This window comes from Numida meleagris, chromosome 4 (assembly GCF_002078875.1).
Source record: "Numida meleagris isolate 19003 breed g44 Domestic line chromosome 4, NumMel1.0, whole genome shotgun sequence".
NCBI classification, from domain to species: domain Eukaryota; kingdom Metazoa; phylum Chordata; class Aves; order Galliformes; family Numididae; genus Numida; species Numida meleagris.
In genome coordinates this window covers 30,461,574-30,481,181 of record NC_034412.1, presented here as the reverse complement: position 1 = coordinate 30,481,181, position 19,608 = coordinate 30,461,574, and the positions used below count along the sequence as shown (strand labels likewise).

At 41.0% G+C, this 19,608-nt stretch overlaps 1 protein-coding gene and 1 long non-coding RNA gene across 3 annotated transcripts; both read left to right on the top strand.

The window, feature by feature from the left end:
- AADAT (aminoadipate aminotransferase) lies at positions 1,758-16,123 on the top strand. Of its 2 annotated transcripts, none has more exons than XM_021395818.1 (14): positions 1,758-2,051; positions 2,697-2,765; positions 3,511-3,679; positions 4,708-4,840; positions 5,435-5,509; positions 6,649-6,858; positions 7,382-7,447; positions 8,660-8,742; positions 9,831-9,927; positions 10,757-10,818; positions 11,489-11,553; positions 13,854-13,960; positions 14,654-14,755; positions 15,931-16,123. In XM_021395818.1, exons 2-14 carry the CDS (start codon positions 2,699-2,701, stop codon positions 15,979-15,981), a joined length of 1,287 nt encoding a protein of 428 aa, XP_021251493.1. In that variant the 5' UTR covers positions 1,758-2,051; positions 2,697-2,698; the 3' UTR covers positions 15,982-16,123. The 2 variants fall into 2 exon arrangements, with proteins under 2 accessions (XP_021251493.1, XP_021251494.1); XM_021395819.1 differs by lacking the exon at positions 1,758-2,051 and adding an exon at positions 2,119-2,324.
- LOC110398292 lies at positions 16,428-18,980 on the top strand. Its single transcript, XR_002438301.1, has 2 exons — positions 16,428-17,552; positions 17,707-18,980. It is a non-coding gene; the product is annotated as an uncharacterized LOC110398292 (long non-coding RNA).

The following is a 19,608-nucleotide window of genomic DNA, read 5'->3' as shown; positions in this document are numbered from 1 at the left end:
ATCTTGAGTACGAGCTTGTAGCTAGGATTTTCTATACCATTATTGGGTACATAAAAGAAAATTGCTTAAACAAAGGCAACACATGAAAGGCCAGGAAGGACCTCCATCTGTCAAGGGCTAACTCTAATCTAGCTCTAAGCGTTCCCTTCTTTGAAAGAAAAAAGTCTTGATAAAATAACAATTGGTGATAACATCATCCGTATCGAAGGATATACCTTGGCACTTTCAGTCTGTGGTGTTTTCCTCAGCCCCTCAAAATTCTCCTATACTTCACTTAAATCTTAAAAATCTTTCATTAAACATAACATTGTCTTCTCCACATAGCAGCAGATGTTAAGCAAGCCATAATTTTAACAACCGTATTTGCTGAAAGCTTAACGCCAGTTCCACAGGAACTTACAAAACTAAAATTATACCTGAACAGAGAAAAGGCATTTGGCCAACACATCAATAAGCATTTATCTGTGGAAAGCAAAGAGGCTAACATGGTTTATAAAATGAACAGGGCTACAGGTGGCCCAGCCAGTAGGGTCACTGAACAGTGAAATAAAATTAGCAACTGCCAGGGGAATATCCACTTCCTGTACTGTTGTGCAAGTCTTGCTCAAAATACAATCAGTTTATAAATCCACTTAATCCGAGGTGAGTCCTTTTGTAGATCCTTAAACGGTTTACTAGCAACTCTTATTAAACCTAGATATTATTCCTACAGTCTGCACACATCCTATTTAGCAAGAAAAAATCTTTGTGAGTTATCAGATCAAATTTGCAGAGAAGCTTCCTTAAGAGAATTGATTTTTAACTTGCATCTTAGCTTCTAATCTCAGCATCCTTTTTCCATCTATGCACCCCTACGGGAAATATGAAAGGTCAAGAGGCTTGATTTCACAACCGCAATTTCTTCTGGTGGGATGAAGTGCTGTGGATACAAGTTACAGAGAGAAGACAGACAGGGAAGACCTCAACTTGTAGTACTTCGCACCGTAGGTACGCTGCAATGATCCCATCTGAAATCGGCACGCCGGCTGAGCTCACGGGCTGGAAACGCGGCGCCTCGGCGCCTTCTGGTGGCCGGCGGGAGCCAGTGCGGGCCCACAGCGCTCCGCACCGCGCCGTCCGCCGCTCCCGGATCGCCACCGCCGGCGGGGCTGGGCAGGCAGAGCCCTGCTAAGTGTGGGCCTGGACCCGGTTATGATCATATCGGTCTCTCCAGCCTTAAAGACTCTGTGATACGCTTTAAGATGACGGAGGGTGTTGCCCATTAGGAACATCCATAGGTGGGAATTAGGGGAGAAGTGCGCCGAGCAGCCATTGCTCTCACTGTGCACGTCCTACCCAAAGACAGCGAGGAAATCAGTGCTCTCACCCAGCAGCAGGACGGACCGCGTGATCTGTGATTGCTGGGGAATACAAAGAGCAGCACAGCGTCTGACTTTCTTTTTCCATTCGTTTCACTATGACGACACCGTAATCGGCTGAGACCAAAGCGCGCAGAAATCAACAGAAATCTTTCCTCAGCCTTCTCGGGGCTTTGCTCTGTGCCACGAAGCCCAACGCCGGCAGCCGGGAACAGAACAAGATTTACGCTCCCGGCAGCTCCGATGCACCTGCCGCTTTCCCAGCTCCTTCGCCCACAAGCCGAGTTAAAAAATGAAAATAACTAAAAGTAAAAATAAAGGACGGGAGAGCCGCCCACCTCACGAGCTCGGCACGCCCCTACGCAGCAGCACAGCCCCAGGCCCGCAGCCCGCCTCCGCGGCCCTTCTCCCCGCCCACCCGCCGGCGGACGAGCGGCGGACGAGCGGCGGACGAGCGGCGGACGAGCGGCGGACGAGCCCGCTCTGCACATGCTCCGCGCCGCGGGAGCTCCGCCAGCTGCCGCGCACGGGGTTGTCGTCCCGACGGGGCAGGGCACCGAGCGGCCTTCGCCGCGCGTGGGGTCGGGCCGGGGCGCTCCGTCCCCGCGGCTCTCCCCTCACGAGGGGACAGGGGCAGGCAGCGCGGGCTCCAGCGGGAACGGGCAGCGAGCCGCGCCTGACGCGCCGCAACAGGTGAGCGGAACGGCCGTGGCGGGGACGCGCTGCGCTGCCGGCGGGGGAGCGGCGCTCCGCGGTGACGTTAAGAGCAGCGCTTTCCGACGGCGCGATCGCCCGCGGCGTGTTTGCCGCGCGTTGTTTCAAGAGCCGCAAGCGCAAGCTCGGCGCTGCGCTTGCTGGAAAGGCGCTCTTCGAACTGTTGTTACTCGGAATCCCTGCCTTTTTGCCCCGCGCACCGCGACGCGTTGCCCGGAGAGGCGGTGGAGGCCGCGTCCCTGGGTCACTCGGGTAAGGCCGGACGGGGCTCTGAGCACCCGGTCCAGATGTAGGTATCTATCACTGTCCATTGTGGGGCAGTTGGACTGGATGGCCTCTAAGGGTCCCTTCCAACTCAAACGATCCTGTTCTACAATCCTATTCTGTGTGATCGTAGCTGCGGGAGGGAGGCTGTGGCCCAGCCAGGGTACGTGAAGTAGAAAACTCCTTCGTTCCAAAAGGAGAAATTCCAGCGCTGACTTTAATATAAATTGACGTGATAGAGCCTAGCTGTAGAGAGGAACCGTTGGAGGTATTACTGGTGGCAGATGCACGTACCGGAAGCACTAGGGTTCCCATTCACTTTTCCCCCGTGATGCTGAACTAATTGCTCTTTCCCCATGGACATGAATTATTCTCGGTTTATCACAAATGTGAGCGCAGCAAGAAAAGCATCTCCAATAAGAGTTCTGAGTGAGTATACACCTGCTCTTGGCAAGTTCTCTTGAGGGTATCATTCTGTGTTCTAGACTTGATGGAGGTACTGTGACTAAAGTCTTGAGCAGGCTTGAGAGAAAGTCTGCCAGCTGTTCACAGGGCCAGGTAACCGTGATTTCTTTAATCTAGAGATGTCAAGTACATATAAAGAGAAAAAGAGTAGCCTTGAACTGTTCATTTCAGAAACTCATCCAGACATAACAAATAGTGTGGTTGTCACTTAAACATGCACCTGAAAGTCTCTGCTACCTCTTCTGCAGCAGGGGTTTTGGCACAGGTTGCTACTGAATAGACACGCATTGTCCAATTGTCTAATAAGTACTGGAGAACAAACTCAGAAGACACTGAGCCAGACCCGGTATCATCTATCCTCTCACATCTGAGCCAAAAGTGTCAAGCCAGTATGAATGCCATATTGTGAGCAAAGTGCACTGCAAGGTCCAGTCTGTGCTCCCAGCAGAGCAGATTGGATGTGAATGATTGTGAAATTGCATTTAAAGCAAGAGTTGTCAACATTTTCATCATACCACCTTATTTACAGAATGCCACTAAAGCCATGCTGCCAGGAACATTGCCGCTCCCTTATTTAAAAGCTATAATCAGATGTAACTACCAGTAGTAGTAAAACAGAACAAACTTACATGGTTCATTATTAGATAAAGTGTATGAGCAACTGCTGCAATAATCAAATCATAATTGAGGTATTTTCCTTTTACTGTAGCTGAATTGATGCAGAAGTCTCCTCCGTCTCTCATCTCTCTGGCTGGAGGGGCACCAAATCCTGCTGTTTTTCCATTTAAGAAGGCTACTATTGCCACTGGACATGGAAATGCTGTTGAGATTGGGGAAGACCTGATGAAGAGGGCTCTTCAGTACTCTGCCTCAGCAGGGTATCTGTCAAGGCTGCATGCACTGAAGGATGGCAGAATGAAAGAATCCTGAAGTTCTCTATCATTGCGTTAATTATCTTTACAAAAACAGCTTTAACTTCTTTAAATTTTCCTCAGTGTTTATATTTTAGTTTAAGCAGAAGGTTCTGAGTAGATGAGCAATTTTTTTTAACAATCCAGAGATTTCCCAGCTGTTAGTGTCTGAGAATCCCAATTCCCAAGACAGTAAAAGGACTCCTCCTGTGTTTTGCATTAAGATATTCAATGAATGATGTAGCATTGAAGTGCAGTTTCCACAGCCTGGAGCATTCATTTTGCCTTTATTTGGTACCCTAAAGAAGTCAACATGTACCACTTGTGGTGCTTGAACTGAGGTATTCATAGTATTGGCATTTTTAGTACAAAAATTACATATGTTACATTAGTTTAACACTCTTAGCAACTCCCCAACAGACAGCACGAAGTCAGGCTTATTACAGGCTTGCAAAAATATGCATGTACCTACATAGTCACATAGGGCATTAATCAGTGCAGTTGCAACTTTTCCTAATACTTAAGTGAACACAGCTTTAGAAAACAGGCATTTGTAAACATACTACAAGACTTCATCCTAAAACAATTTTTTTAAAAACTAATTTCCAAATTTCTTGCTAGCTGTAGCCCATTCCCAGAAGCATTGCAAGCTTTGTCAGATGGCCACATCTGAGTATGGAAAGATTGTTTGTAGGAGTAGATCCTGTTTAACCTCCACCTACATTGCATTGTCAGTGAATCATTTCTGCCCAGATTTCACTATCATCATTTGGTGTGTGTGGACTGTAGATGCTCATCTTTGCTGCTTTTCCAGGAGAAACATTGATATCATTTTTGTTATTTGATAAAACAGTCAAATTAGCATCTGAGTATAGTTGTGTGAGAGTTCAAGTCAGATGCAGGACTGTATACTAGATTTGACAGTGATTTAGAGGAGCAACCTCTTTTCAGACTGTGTAAGATGTTAGATGAACCTTTTCTCATTCCTGTTTCAGGATTCCAGAACTGTTGTCGTGGTTAAAGAATTTTCAGAGGAATCTGCACAATCCCCCCACGGCCAACTACAGTCCTGAGCAAGGACAAATGGAAGTGTGTGTCACAACCGGCAGCCAGGAAGGCTTGTGCAAAGTAGGACCAAGAACTGTATATTAAAAGTACTTCTTTCAAGATGATGTTTTCTTCCCTCAGTTCAGCTATATTTAGCATTAAGCATCACTGCAAAGCTTTGCGTAGAGTGTTCATTAAGCAAACATCTCAGGCTATCCATACAAGGTAACAGAACTTAAAACATGTTGGACAGTCTCATGTCAAACATACGTGAATGTTCAGATAAACCAAAAAGCCTGTCAGAAAATATGCCAAGATAACATTTCTTTTTACTTTTGTAATAAACACAGAGGTGCCTTATTTGCTTTTCTGTAACATGACAAACTGTATTAGTTTTCCTGGAATAATCAGCCTATTCAGTCTGCTCTGCTGCTTAGTTGATACTTTCTGCACATGAAACACTTTCTGTTGTACAGAGAGCTGCTCCCATTTCAAGCTGTTATTCCCTAGCTCCATGTTGTTTCTAAAGCTGGTTGTTGATCTGTTTTCCTCACAGACAGCATAGTTACTTAAATTTTTAGGGAATTACTGATGTGTAACCAAGACTTATAATCTCACTGAAGTCAGAAGTAGGAAGCATGTGTAAAATATTTCTAAAATAGTTTTCTTTTACAGGTGTTTGAAATGCTCATTAATCCTGGGGACAGCATCCTTTTGGACGCCCCTACGTATTCTGGGACACTAGCAGCTGTAAGTATTTCATCAACAAAAAGTTGTTAACATTAGATTTAAACAGCATTTTAGCACCTGATCTACTTGCTTGTGTGCCCTGTATTTACAGCAAAAACTCATCTAAGAGTCAAGTTTTTACTGCTAGTCCAATTAAGTTCATAAAGATTAATTCATAAAAGCTATTCCCAGGACACACAGTCCTTTTCTAAATCCTAGGTTTGTTCTAGGACTGAAGCCATATTTGGGATTGGGAAGAAGGCCATCACAACATAGTTCAGAACAGATTTATAAGTGGGTATTTCAACATACTGTCGTGTTCTACTGAAGTATTTTATAGTCTGATTATACTGTACCCATAACTAGTGAGTTTTCAGATGTGAACTAGTAGGAACTGTACAAAAATAGCAAAGTTTCCTTCTGAAAATACAATGAGTCTGTAATTAAATGTCAAGTACAAATACATAAGAGGTGTAAGAAGGGTTAGGATAGATGATATACCAGTTCATCCCAGTTTCCCCTTGCATTGAAAGGAATTTTGATATTGTTTGACAAATCAAAGATGCCTTGTTAAGAACATACTTTTAAAATTACTGCATCAACTTACATTTTTACTTAAAAACACTGAGCTCTACATGGTACGGATTGAAATCCCACAGAGGGGGGACAGCGTGCTGTTTTGTTAGTATTTTTCCTGCAACTCTTCATACTGCTGTCAACATGTCATTGCAGTAGCATCATTTTGTTCTCTCAGGTATTGCTGAATATCTCTACTGTGAGCAGATTCTTTGCCCTTTGTCAGTAGTGAGTAGCTTACAGTTCTGGTACTTCTGCTCAAGTAGAATGCAAATGATCCGCAGGAAGTACAGTTGCAGTAAACTTACTGTCTGTGTTGAGAGCATGAAGAGAACAATTCAAACTCTCCAAATGCCTTTCTGCTTGCAAAAATGTGTCATTTCCTGTAGAAGAACAGCAGCTAGACATTAGTTACCTTTTTCTCCTCATGTAGCTTAACAGGGCAAATAAAGGGGAATGCGGTAAGTTCAGCAAGCTACATAACAAACCTAGACAAGCTTCAATTTGAATCATGAGGAAGTAAGAGTTTTGGATAGCTATGAAGTCAGAAAAGATTGTGACAGTTTTGCTTATCCTGTCGACAGCTGAGACCTTTGGGCTGTAGCATCATTAACATTCCTAGTGACCAACATGGCATCATTCCGGAAGCTCTAAAAGAAATTCTGTCTGCTTGGAGTCCAGAAGATGTAAAAAATCATAGCCGCCTTCTCCCCAAATTCCTATACACAATTCCAAATGGCTGCAACCCAACTGGAAACTCTCTGACCGCTGATCGCAAGAAGGAGATTTACCAGGTATGTACCAGGTATGAGAGGGCCTCATGAACGTTGTAGGTAGAAATGGGTAAATGTCCATCTTGTTTTAGCTAAGGGTACTCTGCATGCAGCATTTGGGCCCATTATTGGTCCAGTATGCATTCTTCCCAGAACTTGTTTCTAAAAAAAAACGTCTTTCACGAGGAGTCTTCAAAAGCAGGTTATGCATTAGGTAAATTATTTTTTGCAGTAGTAGTCCACTGCTGCCTGGTGTCTTTGTCAGGAGCTTCAAAGTGGGTTTGCCACAAGTGTACTGTACTCTTTGAACACACCTTTAGTTACGTACCTGTCCTTGCACTGCAGGTAGCGTGTTTACTGTTCAGATTGTTTGGTCTGAATTGGGCATTTGAAACCTCCTGCTGATACAGCCTAGTATATAGTGAATGAGCAACCTGTGGGATACTAATAGAGTCCTGGTAGTAGGTCCAGAGTATATGAAGAACTGAATTTACAGTCGTTACGTTTTAATCAGTCTTTACTTTGTATTCATTTCTTTCTTTAGCTTGCAAGAAAATATGATTTCCTTATAATAGAAGATGATCCTTATTACTTTCTTCAGTTTGAAAAGGTAACCTTCCATACTACGTAGCACCTTCATTTCTGATACCAAAGAAATGAAGTTTGAGTCACAGATCGTCTATGATACTCTTCATGTCCTTCTTCTAAGTTAGTTATATGCTTAACAGTCAGTTGCTACTTTCACTTGTCCCCCTTTGTGGTATTCTATTGCATCAGCGTGTTAATTGTGGTGGTTCAAATTCCTCAAGCCTTACACAGGACAGAATTTCCTTCATTACTAAGAAAACTGCAAAGACTTTGCCTGCAGAGCAGAACAAACGTACCGCCAGAGCAGCGCTTGAAATTAGCAGCCTCTTGATGTTCCTTTCAACCCAGTCACTTCTCCATCCAGGGGAAGATGGTTTACTTCTAATCTGCTACCTCTCATTTCTACCCCTTTGCCTTTTGGAGTCCAGTTCTCCCAAAAGCCATAGGAAGTAGTACTGGATAGGCAGCTTCCCTCCTTCCCTTCAGATCTTACCCCTGTGGGTAACAAAGTGTTTAACTGTCCTCCTGCATGGATCTGTGGCAGCACAGTCTAATCAAGCTCCCAACTTCAGGAATAAAAAGCTGATCTTGTAAAGAAGCAAAACATTGTTACAGTATTCTATTTTGAAATACGTTTTTTGTGGGAGGAAGCAGTAAAACTGCTTCACAGTCATTGAATAGCATTGTTAAGCTTTGCTAGAGAATGAGGGGAGGATGTGTAAAGGTAATAGAATGTCTGATAAGGAAAAAGCATGCTGAACTCAGTAAGATCGAAATTTGAACATGTCTTCCTTTTGTTTGTTTGGGTTTTTTTTGTTTGGTTGTGTTTTCTTTTTTAAAGGTAAAGCTAAAAGCTACTGTGTTCCATCTTAAAAATTACAGTATCCTTCTGTATACTCCATAAAAACCTTGACAGAGAATTAATTTGTTTCCCCTGCTTATGGCGTCATACCAAATCTTGAACTGAGCACTTGTATGCTGATCAGTGGGCTAAGCATCTAGAAGTAAGAAGGCTGATTGCTTGCTGGCCTCCACGGAATATTACATCTCAGACAGCGAGTCCAAACAGCCATTTGTCAGCAGGTTGTCCACTTGTCCTTTGAACGTCCATCTGTCAAATATTTACTATCAAAATACATACTTTAAGAAATAATTATGTCTTCATAGCAAAGAAGGTAATTCCACCACAATCCTTATTAGAAACTTGAGTTTTATTTTTTATTTTTCTTCCAAGCCATGGGCTCCAACTTTCCTCTCAATGGATGTGGATGGCAGAGTTATCAGAACTGACTCATTCTCTAAAATTCTCTCATCTGGGTAAGGCCTGCTTCAGACTCCTTAATATTGCCCCTTGATTAAGGCACAAGACTAATACTGTGTACAAAAGGATCAGATGATGTTTTTTCATCTAATACCTAGTCATTTCTGCAAAATATTTTTATTCAGTGTACTAACCTTTCCTGTCATCTCTTGAAATTCCAAATTCTGATTCTCTTGTGATTCTGATAGTTACACCATCCTGCCCAGGCAGGCCAGTCTTCCAGGTACCACATAGGCAGAAAGACTGAGATGCTGGCCTGAAGCTCTCTTCCTGAAACTCCTAGTAGTCTTTTGCCAGTTTTCCCATCTTTTACCATTTCTGCAGACTCTACCAACATAAAGAAAAAAAAAGAAATAATGGCATAGTTCTCCACAATCAATCATAAAGTTACAGTGATATCTAATCTAGCTTTATGGTTCTTTCAGGTTGTGTCCACCTGAAAAATTAAGCTGGATACTCTCACACAAAACAATATATTTGTGTTTAACTTTCTTTTATTATTCTAATAGATATAAGAAAGTAATGTGAATTCTGCACTGGCAGCTAGTGGATTGTAGCCCCATCCCCAAGAAAGTGAAGAGACAGCATGATGCTAAGTGTGATGGCACTTCCAGAAGTAACACTACAAAAAGCACAATGCAATTTTGTCTTTGCCAAGGACACATTTGAGCTTACTGATTGGCTTTAATAGCTGTTTGAGGAAACACAGTCTGAGTAAAGACAGGTCATAGCACTGAAACATGAATAAGAACCTATTTTATCAGCCTGAATTCCATTTATCCTGCCATGCTGAAAGAGAGCAAAAGAGGAAGCCTGTTTGCCAGTTTGTGTGTTTTTCCATGAAGCTGAGCATTCATGACTTTTGATTATGTGAACAATCCATCTTTCCTTCCCTTTGATTGATGCTTTGCTCAGAAGTTGTGTAAACCTGGGGTTTAGGGCAGTATTACAGATATAAATACATGTAAGAGCCCTAGCACTTTAGTGAAATGATTGCAAGTTTTCCAGTTAGAAGTTAAATCACAACTCACATAAAGGATTTGTACTTGGCATTTCCTGTTGTAATTTTCCCTTTTTCTTGTAGGTTGAGAGTAGGTTTTCTGACAGGTCCCAAGCCTCTTATCGACAGAGTTATTCTACACATTCAGGTTTCTACAATGCACACCAGCACTTTCACACAGGCAAGTACTAAACTACTAACTGCATTGTATTGGAAAAAAAACCTAACAGATTCCAAGTCATAGGAAACTAAGAACAAGCATCTTTTATAGTTGCGCTGCACCTTTTTCAGTTTTAGTTACAAGAACAGATATTGTCAATTTCACCAAAAGGAAGAGACCACCGAAGAAACTGCAGCCAGAACTAAAGAGCTTAGCGCATGGAAAGCACTACTGCTTCAGCTAGTATAATATACTATTAACGGGCAGCCTCCAAGAATCAAGATTTAAGATGTTTTATCTCTTACTAATGAGATCACTTGAAAAACCTCAATATAAAGCATACAGTGAAAATTCTTCTTCCCCCTCCCCCCCCCCATGTGTTTTTCTTCATACTTAGTATCTAAAATAATACTGGCACCTCACAGACATCACAGTGACAGCTCCTTTATAATTAGTAATAAGGAAAGGAGACATCAAGCACGTCTATATACGACTTCCAATTCCATTAGTTCATCATAGAGGCAGTATTAAAGCAGAGGGACTGATGCAAGTGGAAGGAACTTCTGTAAAGCAGTATACATTGCCTTCCTTTTTCTCCCAGGTTCCCATAATCAGCTCTCCATCCATTCCTTCCTCCTTCTCCAACTTCCAAATTTTGCCACTGTCCTTGAAGGTAGCAGTAACATAGACTGCAATAGCCTGTTGCTACTGCCATCTCTGTTTATAAAGGGTTCCAAGAGACCCTGCATGCAATTTCTTGCCCAGGTGGAATTCTGAGTAACACACAGGGCAATATATCTTTTGAGATTGTGGAGCAGTTCTGTACTGATAGTGTATTTTATTTCTTTAGATGATAATATCACAGCTTCTTCATCAATGGGGAGAAGAGGGTTTCTTGGAGCATACAGACAGGTAAGGTCATGTCATACTTTGAATCCCCTCATCTGTCATGCTGCTTCTTGTTAGCTACACAAAAACAGGTATCCACATGAGTATTCATGTTGCATTTCAGATGTTATAATCAGATACCATTTGAACCCTAAGCTTCCTACAGCCACGGGTAGCATGTTACAGTTTGTAAAGGCTTGTCACGGGGTTGTAAGAAAAGCATAAGGTTCTTACATCTGACCCCAACAGCCACTTCTGCCCCTGAGCACCTGGCTGTTACCCATTCTGTAAATACCAGGATCAAAAAAAAAGAGCAGAGATAGTAGCCCTGGCTTTGTATTGTGTTAGGTATCACAGAATAGGTATAAGAAATAGGAGTATGAATATAGATTTTGTAGGAAAACTGAACTTCCTAGTGACGCGTAAAGATTAAGAAGCAGCTACAAACACACTTCCTCTATCTCACTGATCTGTGCTTTGTTGCAGACACAGTGAAGCATTCTAAACTTTTCTAATGCATTTACAAAGTTTCAGATACACAGTATATTGTATTGTGCTGATCTAGGATGTGCTCATATTTTTGTTAAGTGTGCATTTTGGTTGATAAGTAGAAAAGCTTTGTTTCTGCTTTTGGAAACAAATGGACTCTGAAGCACTATGAGGTCATGGCTTTGAATTGATAATGTACTTTCAGAGTTGTGGAGTTCTACAGGACCCAGCGGGATGCAATGCTCTTTGCTGCTGAGAAGTGGTTAAAAGGTCAGTCAGTGCAACACAGCTAATTACTTAGACTTTTGTTCTAGCTATTATCATCTTTGTGTTCAAGAAAAATTGCTTAAGGCCATCTCTTGACCAAAGGGATAGGTGATCACTATGAGCAAATCAATGGCATGAAATATTAAGCTTAGGACAGATTAGCTAAGACTGCCGTTGTCCTGCTTTTCTGGTGGGGGACAAGTTAATGATGATGAGAAAAAAGCTCACCACATTATCTCCATATACACCAACTTTACAGACAGCATGTATTTCACTCCACTGCATTCTTTTTATGTTTAAAATCTTTGTCTTTAAAATCTCTATCTGAAAGTGTCAGATTCAGTGGCTGAAATTCAAAAGAAGATAGAAATATGGTAGTAGTGATGGTCATTTTGTCTGAACTTAATTTCAGACATTCACTTTTATGATTAATCAGAGAGCACAGAAAGAAACTGATCAACAACAATGGGATTACAGGTAGTGACTATAGTTACTCCTTTTAGTCAGTCTGCGGTGGAATCAGCAATAATTATTTAAGAACTGCCCACCTTCCTGAGCTACTTCCCTGGGACCTGGGTACTCGAGTACCATATGATCATCAGTGTACTTGCTCTTTCTAATTTCCAGATTTTAGATAAGAATTATTTCTTCTTTTTCTACGTAGCTCTGAATGACCATGGATTATTTACCCTTTTTGTCTCAGTTCCCCAAGTACCAATACAACACGATAGCTCTGGGTTACCTTAGGGTGCATTGTGAGAATATATTTATATATAGAAGACTATAAAGTCTTCTGACTGGTGGAGAGTAGTCTATTCTAGTAATAGGAGCTATATTTTGTATGGAAAACAGATTCTATTTTCATAGAATCATAGAATGGCTTGGGGTGGAAGAGAACTTGAAGATCATCCATCTCTACTCCCCTAAAACAGGCAGAGTGGTCAACTGCTAGATCAAGCACCAGATCAAGCTGCCTGGGGGCCCATCCATCCTGGTCTTGAACACCTCCAGCAACGGGGCACCCACAGCCTCTCTGGGCAGCATGTGCCAGTTCCTTACCTCTCCCTGAGTAAAACATTTCTGCCAAACATGTAATCTAAATGTCCCCTCTTTTAGTTTAAAACTGTCCTCCCCGTCCTATCACTACCTGCTCATGTGAAAACTCAGTCTCCCTCCTGTTTATAAGGTCTCTTTTAAGTACGAAGGCCACAGTGAGGTCCCCATGAAGCCTTCTCTTCTCCAGGCTGAACAAGTCCAGCTGCCTCAGCTGATCTTCGAAGGAGAGGTGCTCAAGCCCTCTGTAGATATGTATTAGTTAAATACATCAATGTAAAAAAGATGTTATGCTAATGCTAAAGAAGATGTTAAATAAATAGTTTCTTCAAAAAACATGTCCAAAACCAGATAATTACTTCTAGGTAAACAACAGGCACGCAGTAAGTTTGCATATATAATTTAAGACAAATTCTCTCTAAGCCATCACCCTCTTCATAACTCCTAGGTTCCCCTTTTCAAGTTTTACAAACTTGATTTTCTTCTATGACAAGGTGACCTGCTTAGTGGATGAAGGTAAGGCTGTTGATGTGGTCTTCCTGGACTTCAGCCTGCCTTCATAGGAGAGGTCCATGGATCATTTTCATGGCCCTCCTCTGCATGCTCTCGGAAAGCTCGACATCTTTCCTATGCTGGGGGCCCCGACCTGGACACAGTACTCCAGCTGGGGCCTCACGAGGGCAGAATAGAGGGGGACAATCACCTCCCTGTCTCTGCTGGCCACCCCTCTTCTGATGCCACACAGGATACCACTGGCCTTTTGGACTGCAAGCACACACCGCTTGGCTTATGTTAAGTTTTTCATCAGCCAGGACCCCTAAGTCCTTCTCAGCAGGGCTACTCTCAAGGAATTCTTCTTCCAGTTTGTATACTTACCTGGGATTACCTCGATCCAAGTGCAAAACCTTGTGCTTTGATTTGTTGAACCTCATAAGTTTCACAAGAGCCCACCTTTTGGGTTTATCAAGGTCCCTCTGGATGTCATCCCTTCTTTCTACTGTAATCAGCCACACCGCTCGGCTTGGTGTCATCAGCAAACTTACTGAGGGTGCACTCAATCCCATCATCTTTGTGACTGATAAAGATGTTCAAGAGTACCAGTCCCAAGACAGACCCCTGGGGGACACTGCTCATTACCAGTAGTTCATTCAAGTTCATTCAAGCAACAAGTTTTCATTACTTACTCTATGATGTATCAATTACAGGAGGAACAGAAGTTTCGTTCTTGATTCCCTTTTCTTTTTCTCTAGGCTTGGCAGAATGGTATCCTCCTGCTGCTGGCATGTTCTTATGGATCAAAATTAAGGGAGTTTCTGATACACATCAGCTGATCATGGAAAAAGCTTTGCAAAAAGAAGTATGACCTATGGCTTAATGGCATATGATATTAAATGAGGAAAGGATAAAATAAATTTATTGTATCTATCTGCACATAGGAACACACCTGTAAAAGTAGGGAACTTGTGTCCACAATCATCATTGAGTCTGAGGCATTGTTCTGTAATGTAGCATGTCATTAATAAATTATTTTCTTGTATGTATTCAAATGTTGATATTTATCAGCTTAAATTTAAATCACATATATATACACTAGATATTATATATATATAATATACAATATATTTATTATTATATATAATATTATATTCTTAGTATTGTATATGTAATAAAGTGGGCAGCCATCATTACAGACTGTCTTTTTAGTATGAAAAATTAAGTGTGATTTTATTTTTAAAATTTAAAAGAGACAATACAGTGCACTGAGTAAACTGCATCCCACTGCACTGGTACTTCTAAACACTGTGACAATAAACCAGACATGGTTATGAACCAGCCTGAGAGGCCCTTTGGATTTGTTATAAAAAGTCTGATACCAGTTTGCATATTTTTGGCTTCTTGCTTAGAAAAGACAAAATGTATCTGTCCACATTCTGATATCAGTAGTGAGCCCTCTCAAATTTAATATAACATAGTGTTTTCAACGTGAATATATATATTCGAGTGATATATACGAGTGATTATAACTCAGTGGTTCACCACTTTTACGTAGGTGTTACTAGTTCCTGGAGGGATGTTCAACATCGATAGTTCGGAGCCCAGTCCTTATGTCAGAGCTTCTTTCTCTCTGCCTTCTCCAGCCCAGATGGATCTGGTAAGTGAGATTGGGATTTTTTTTTTTTTAACGTTCTTATCAAGAACACTGTCTCAGATAATTACATGATGTAATGATATTTGTACTTACTTCTCCTTGTTTGATTTCTTATTTGCTAGTGTATTTGTTTGAGTACTTCGGCACTAAAGCAGTACTTCTGAAGCAGCTGTTTCTTGGGCAAGATACTCTTACCAAATTTCCTGAAATGTGCCAAATTTTTAGGACTCATCAGTTTTTTTTCCGTGTATCTCATACATACAGATTCTTACACTTAATCACCCCAGTTATTATTCAGAAGGGTTTCAGTGAGGCCAAAGTTTTGGTATTTGTCCTAGTATTAGCAAACTGTGTGTATTTTTATTTTCCATATTTTCCTTTCCTGAAATTGAATTGCCTTTTTTTGTGTGTTCTGCCAATTCTTTGTAAGAAAGAATATTGGTTTTCTTTCCTATGATTCACGTATATGTTGCATTTCATTTCTCAAGAAGTAATCTGTATTTTACAAACAATTCGGATGTTATTTGGCTGTATCTGTAAAATCAGTGGGGAGAAAGTTTAGGAGATATCTGTTTGTTCAGATTTAATAATTCTCTGATGAAGGTGCTTGAAAGTTCAGTAGTTGTAGTTTTACTTTCGTTCAGCTACTCAGGTCTGTAACAGATATGTGCTTCTATTGTCTTTCTTCTTTCTTCTTTCTTCTTTGTAAAAGAAGAAGTAATTCATAACCATACTGCTGACAATCAAATTGTACCTTGCTGCCATTGTACTTCTGTATGCTCCTCGTCTGAATTGTTCTTTCTTTTCTTTCAGCTCTGAGTCTCTAGGGCTCTATAATGGGTTAAAAGAGATACTCTTCCACGGATTGCTAGTTGTATTAAAACAACTCATTAGCTTCATTTCAATTCTGAATAATCATTGAACATCAAGTGTATTTTTCTGCTTCAGAAAAAAACTACCTTTCATTTTTTTTGTCAGATGAATGGAAGCTTTATCTAGTCACAGTATGATTTAAAGCCCATGCATGTTGTTAAAAAAAGGAAAACACAGAATATCAGCAGAATTTTGTAGTATAAAACAGTGAGTTCATATGTGAACGTTAGGGTAGTTTTAGTAGTTTACTGTGTGTTTAAGTAATGCAGGTATATGAATTTAAACCATCTTTTATATCACTGCAGGCTTTCGAGAGACTGGCTGACCTTATAAAAGAAGCTGTATGGAAAAGATGAGTAGAGCTCATACCGCTGTCAAAATCATCTCAAGAAAATATTAAACACTGGGATTTCGTAAGAACACTTTGAAAACAAGTGCAGGACCGTGGATGTTTCTATTGTTTCAGCTAAAAAAAATCAAAAAATGAGTGAAAAGCAATTTGCTGATTATTTTTCTTTGTCAGGACACAGCATTGGTAAATTTATTCCAATCAAAAAATGTTTGATATGCTCAAAACCAAAACGTTCTGTTTCCTGTCAAATCCATAGTATTGTTAGAGCTTGATTTTGGCTTTTGCTTTCTGTTTGGGTTAGAATCATAGACTTGCTCAGGTTGGAAAAGACCTTCAAAATCAAGTCCAACCACATCCTGGCCATGCTACCCTAACTCTAACAACCACCGCTAAATCATGTCCCTGAGCACCACATCCAAATGGTTTTTAAACACATTCAGGGAAGGTGACTCAACCACCTCCCTGGGGAGCCTGTTCTGGTGCTTCACAACCCTTGCTGTAAAGAAGTTTTTTCTGATATCCAACCTAAACCTCGCCTGGTGCAACTTGAGGCCATTTCCCCTTGTCCTGTCACAGGAAGCAGGGAAATCCGTTACTTAAGAAGTTACACCTGAGATAGTCTTAAGCATTCTTAATCCTAACTGATACATTCTGCCAACACCTTTTGCTGGAATTGCTTTTATATGCTGCTTTCCTTCTTGTCCTATGGTACATCGTTTAGTTTTGAAAACTTGAAGATCAGTATTTGGTTTTATTAAAGTTTTGTCAAATAAAAATGAGGTTGGGATGTTTTAAATTTGAAATTGCAATAGCAAAATAAGGCGACAATTACAACTTTTGCCTAAGGTTCTTTGCAATTAGCATTGGTCTTGTAACCAATTTTTCTAGTTTTTAAAGGTTTTCTGTTTGCTTGTTTCCACTTCGGTCTGTGAATAATTACTCTGTGTCTACGCTAAGCCAGACCTGAACTAGAGAAATGTAATAAGAATATCATTATTAAGCAAGCTTTGTATTGATGATGCATTGAATCATAAACCTCGGCTTTCAGAGCTCTAAATGTTAATCTAAGTGAATATAAGAAAATGCAATCTCATTTGCTGTGCATTAAATTTTTTTACTATCAGCTAATTTAATTTAGGGAGAATTTGGCTTGCTTTCTCTGACTGTGGCGAAGCATCTAAAATTAAATTAATATCCCGAGCAGTGCAAAATGAACAGTGGTAGTGAAATCTTGCTATGTGCACGTGCTGTTTCCCTGAGCCTTTAAAGCACAGTTTCTGGTCTCCTGGGACACAGCATTCTCTGGGATTAAATGCTCCTGGAGGAAGCAGTTTAGAAACACAAAATGCCAGGAAGCAGATTCACACAGCAATGATCACATAATGAAGATTCTATTTGTGCTGTTTTTTTCCCTTTATTTTTCACCCCTCCAAAAGCAAAGAACCTCTTTTATTCATAGGTTGATTAAAGCCATCTGATGCAAGTGGCACAATCTGCTGCTAGGAAAAAAAAGAGGACACAGAGGAAGAAGACTTCATTTTGTAAGCACATCCTCTGGTGCTACCTACTACCCAGGTGAGGGCAATACAGGCTGTGGTGATGTTTGCAGCACTGCTTGCAGAGCAGCCCAACGTTGGCTTCAAGGAGGCTGGATCGTCAGACTTTTTTTGAGTGGGCAATTATTTGCGCTTTTTGTCATATCTACATTTTTGTTCCGTGTGATTTTCAGGCCTTTGGGAGATGAAAAATGCCTAGAAATTCTGGACAACAACAGCCACGGTACCTGACCCTAACAATTCTACAAGGGATGTGAATCTCATCATATCCTACATACATCATGTGGGCACATGTTGCTACATGCATTTAGACCTACTGTGTGACATCTCACACTTCTGCTTTGGGAATTGCACGGACGTAGCAAGGGCGCAATTCTTCCCAACAAGAACGGGGATGTGAACTACGGTAACTTCAGCTTAATTCCTGAATTTCTGTATAAACTGCCTGTACAAATTTTAGGTCCATACAGGTCATTGATCTGAAGGAAAATGTGCACCTTTACTTCAAAGTTAGAGCCCTCCAGTGCAGCTGTGATTGATGAGCAACTGAGGGGAGAAGACTTTTCTGGAGTATTCATCAGAAGAGAGAACATACATCTGTACACGGTACAAAAGTTCTTACGCTAAACTATGTGCATACAGAGAAGTATTTCATCCAGTTGAAGTCAGTCCCAGAGCATCAGTGATGGTGTCTGGGAATTTGCTGAGGACTTTTTGTGGAAAACACTTGGCTTGGCTTTCGTGGATTGTCCCCTATATACTGGACTTATGTTTATTCTTCAATAACTGTTTGCTCTGTGCAGAAAGTTGTAATTTAAAAACTTGTGACCTGTAGATCTGCAGTACTTGCAGTTTTGCCTTTGCAGTCCGCATTCAGATACACTGGGGAATATATGCAAAATATATGCTGTGACAGGTCACATCCTAATGGCAGTTTCTGAGCAGCCCACTGTAGGCTTTGTGTCAGGTGAGAACAGAATGATGCAGTGCCTGAACTGTAATCATTCTGAGTGAGTAGCGCTCTGCACATACAAAGAAAATGCATTCTCATTATTGTAGCGTTGTAATTAGGAATACCAGTACCTCGCTTTTCTCATAACAACAGTGGAAGCTTTTATGTCACCTTGCAAAGCTCATATGTCACTAAGTGAGGAGGGATAAGAATCTTGCTGATTCTTTCAGAGAATGAGTAGCCCAGAAATGTGTTAACAAATGTGACTGCTGCTACAAGATTCCCTGGTAGCTGTACAGAATTTAGAAAATACCTTCAAAATTATGCTTCCTTTTTACTTTCAACTTAAATCAGATCTGGATTGATACAGCAAGTGAATTTGTCATGATGCAACCTGGAAAAAATTAACCTGAAGGTATCTCAATTTCTTGATTTGCATAGAACTTTGAACTGTATCTCTGCATGTTTGGCTAATAAAGAACTTTGAATCTGAAAGGTTTATAAGAGGATTTTCCTGCACTTTGCTCCAAAATATCAGGTATTAACAGATGTAGAATGCCATTGGCCTGGTCTGGGATTTTGGTTCCTGCATATTGAATGCTGCGATTTCCAACATCTAACTCAAGCCACCAATCTTAAAGCCCTTCTTAAAGCCCATAAAGCCCTATGCACGTGCATTAGCAGATAGGAAACACGGCCTTTTCAGTGCACCTCCCTGAGCCACTGGGGACATGATGGGGCATCTGTGTGGCTCCATAGTATGGGAATAGCCACCAGAAGAGGATGGGGGCACATCTCAAGTTAGCGGTGGGCAGCAGCACTAGAGAAAGGACATGGGACAGCTTTTGTGAGCTGCACGTTTCAGCACATGAGTCCCAGCTCTGCAGAATCCTGGAGGAGCAATCTCTACAGCATTTTTTCAGGAAGGAAGATTATAACTGTTAGTCTAAAACCCATAGTCTGAGAACATTTTTAAAAACTATTATTTTGGCAGGAATTAGAAGTTTTTTATGGTTTTTTTTTTCCGTTTTTTACAGCATTTGAATCCACAAATCTGCTTAGCTGTGCCATCAGCATGAATTATGACCACTTCATCTGCAAATTAAAAATACTTCAGGGTAAT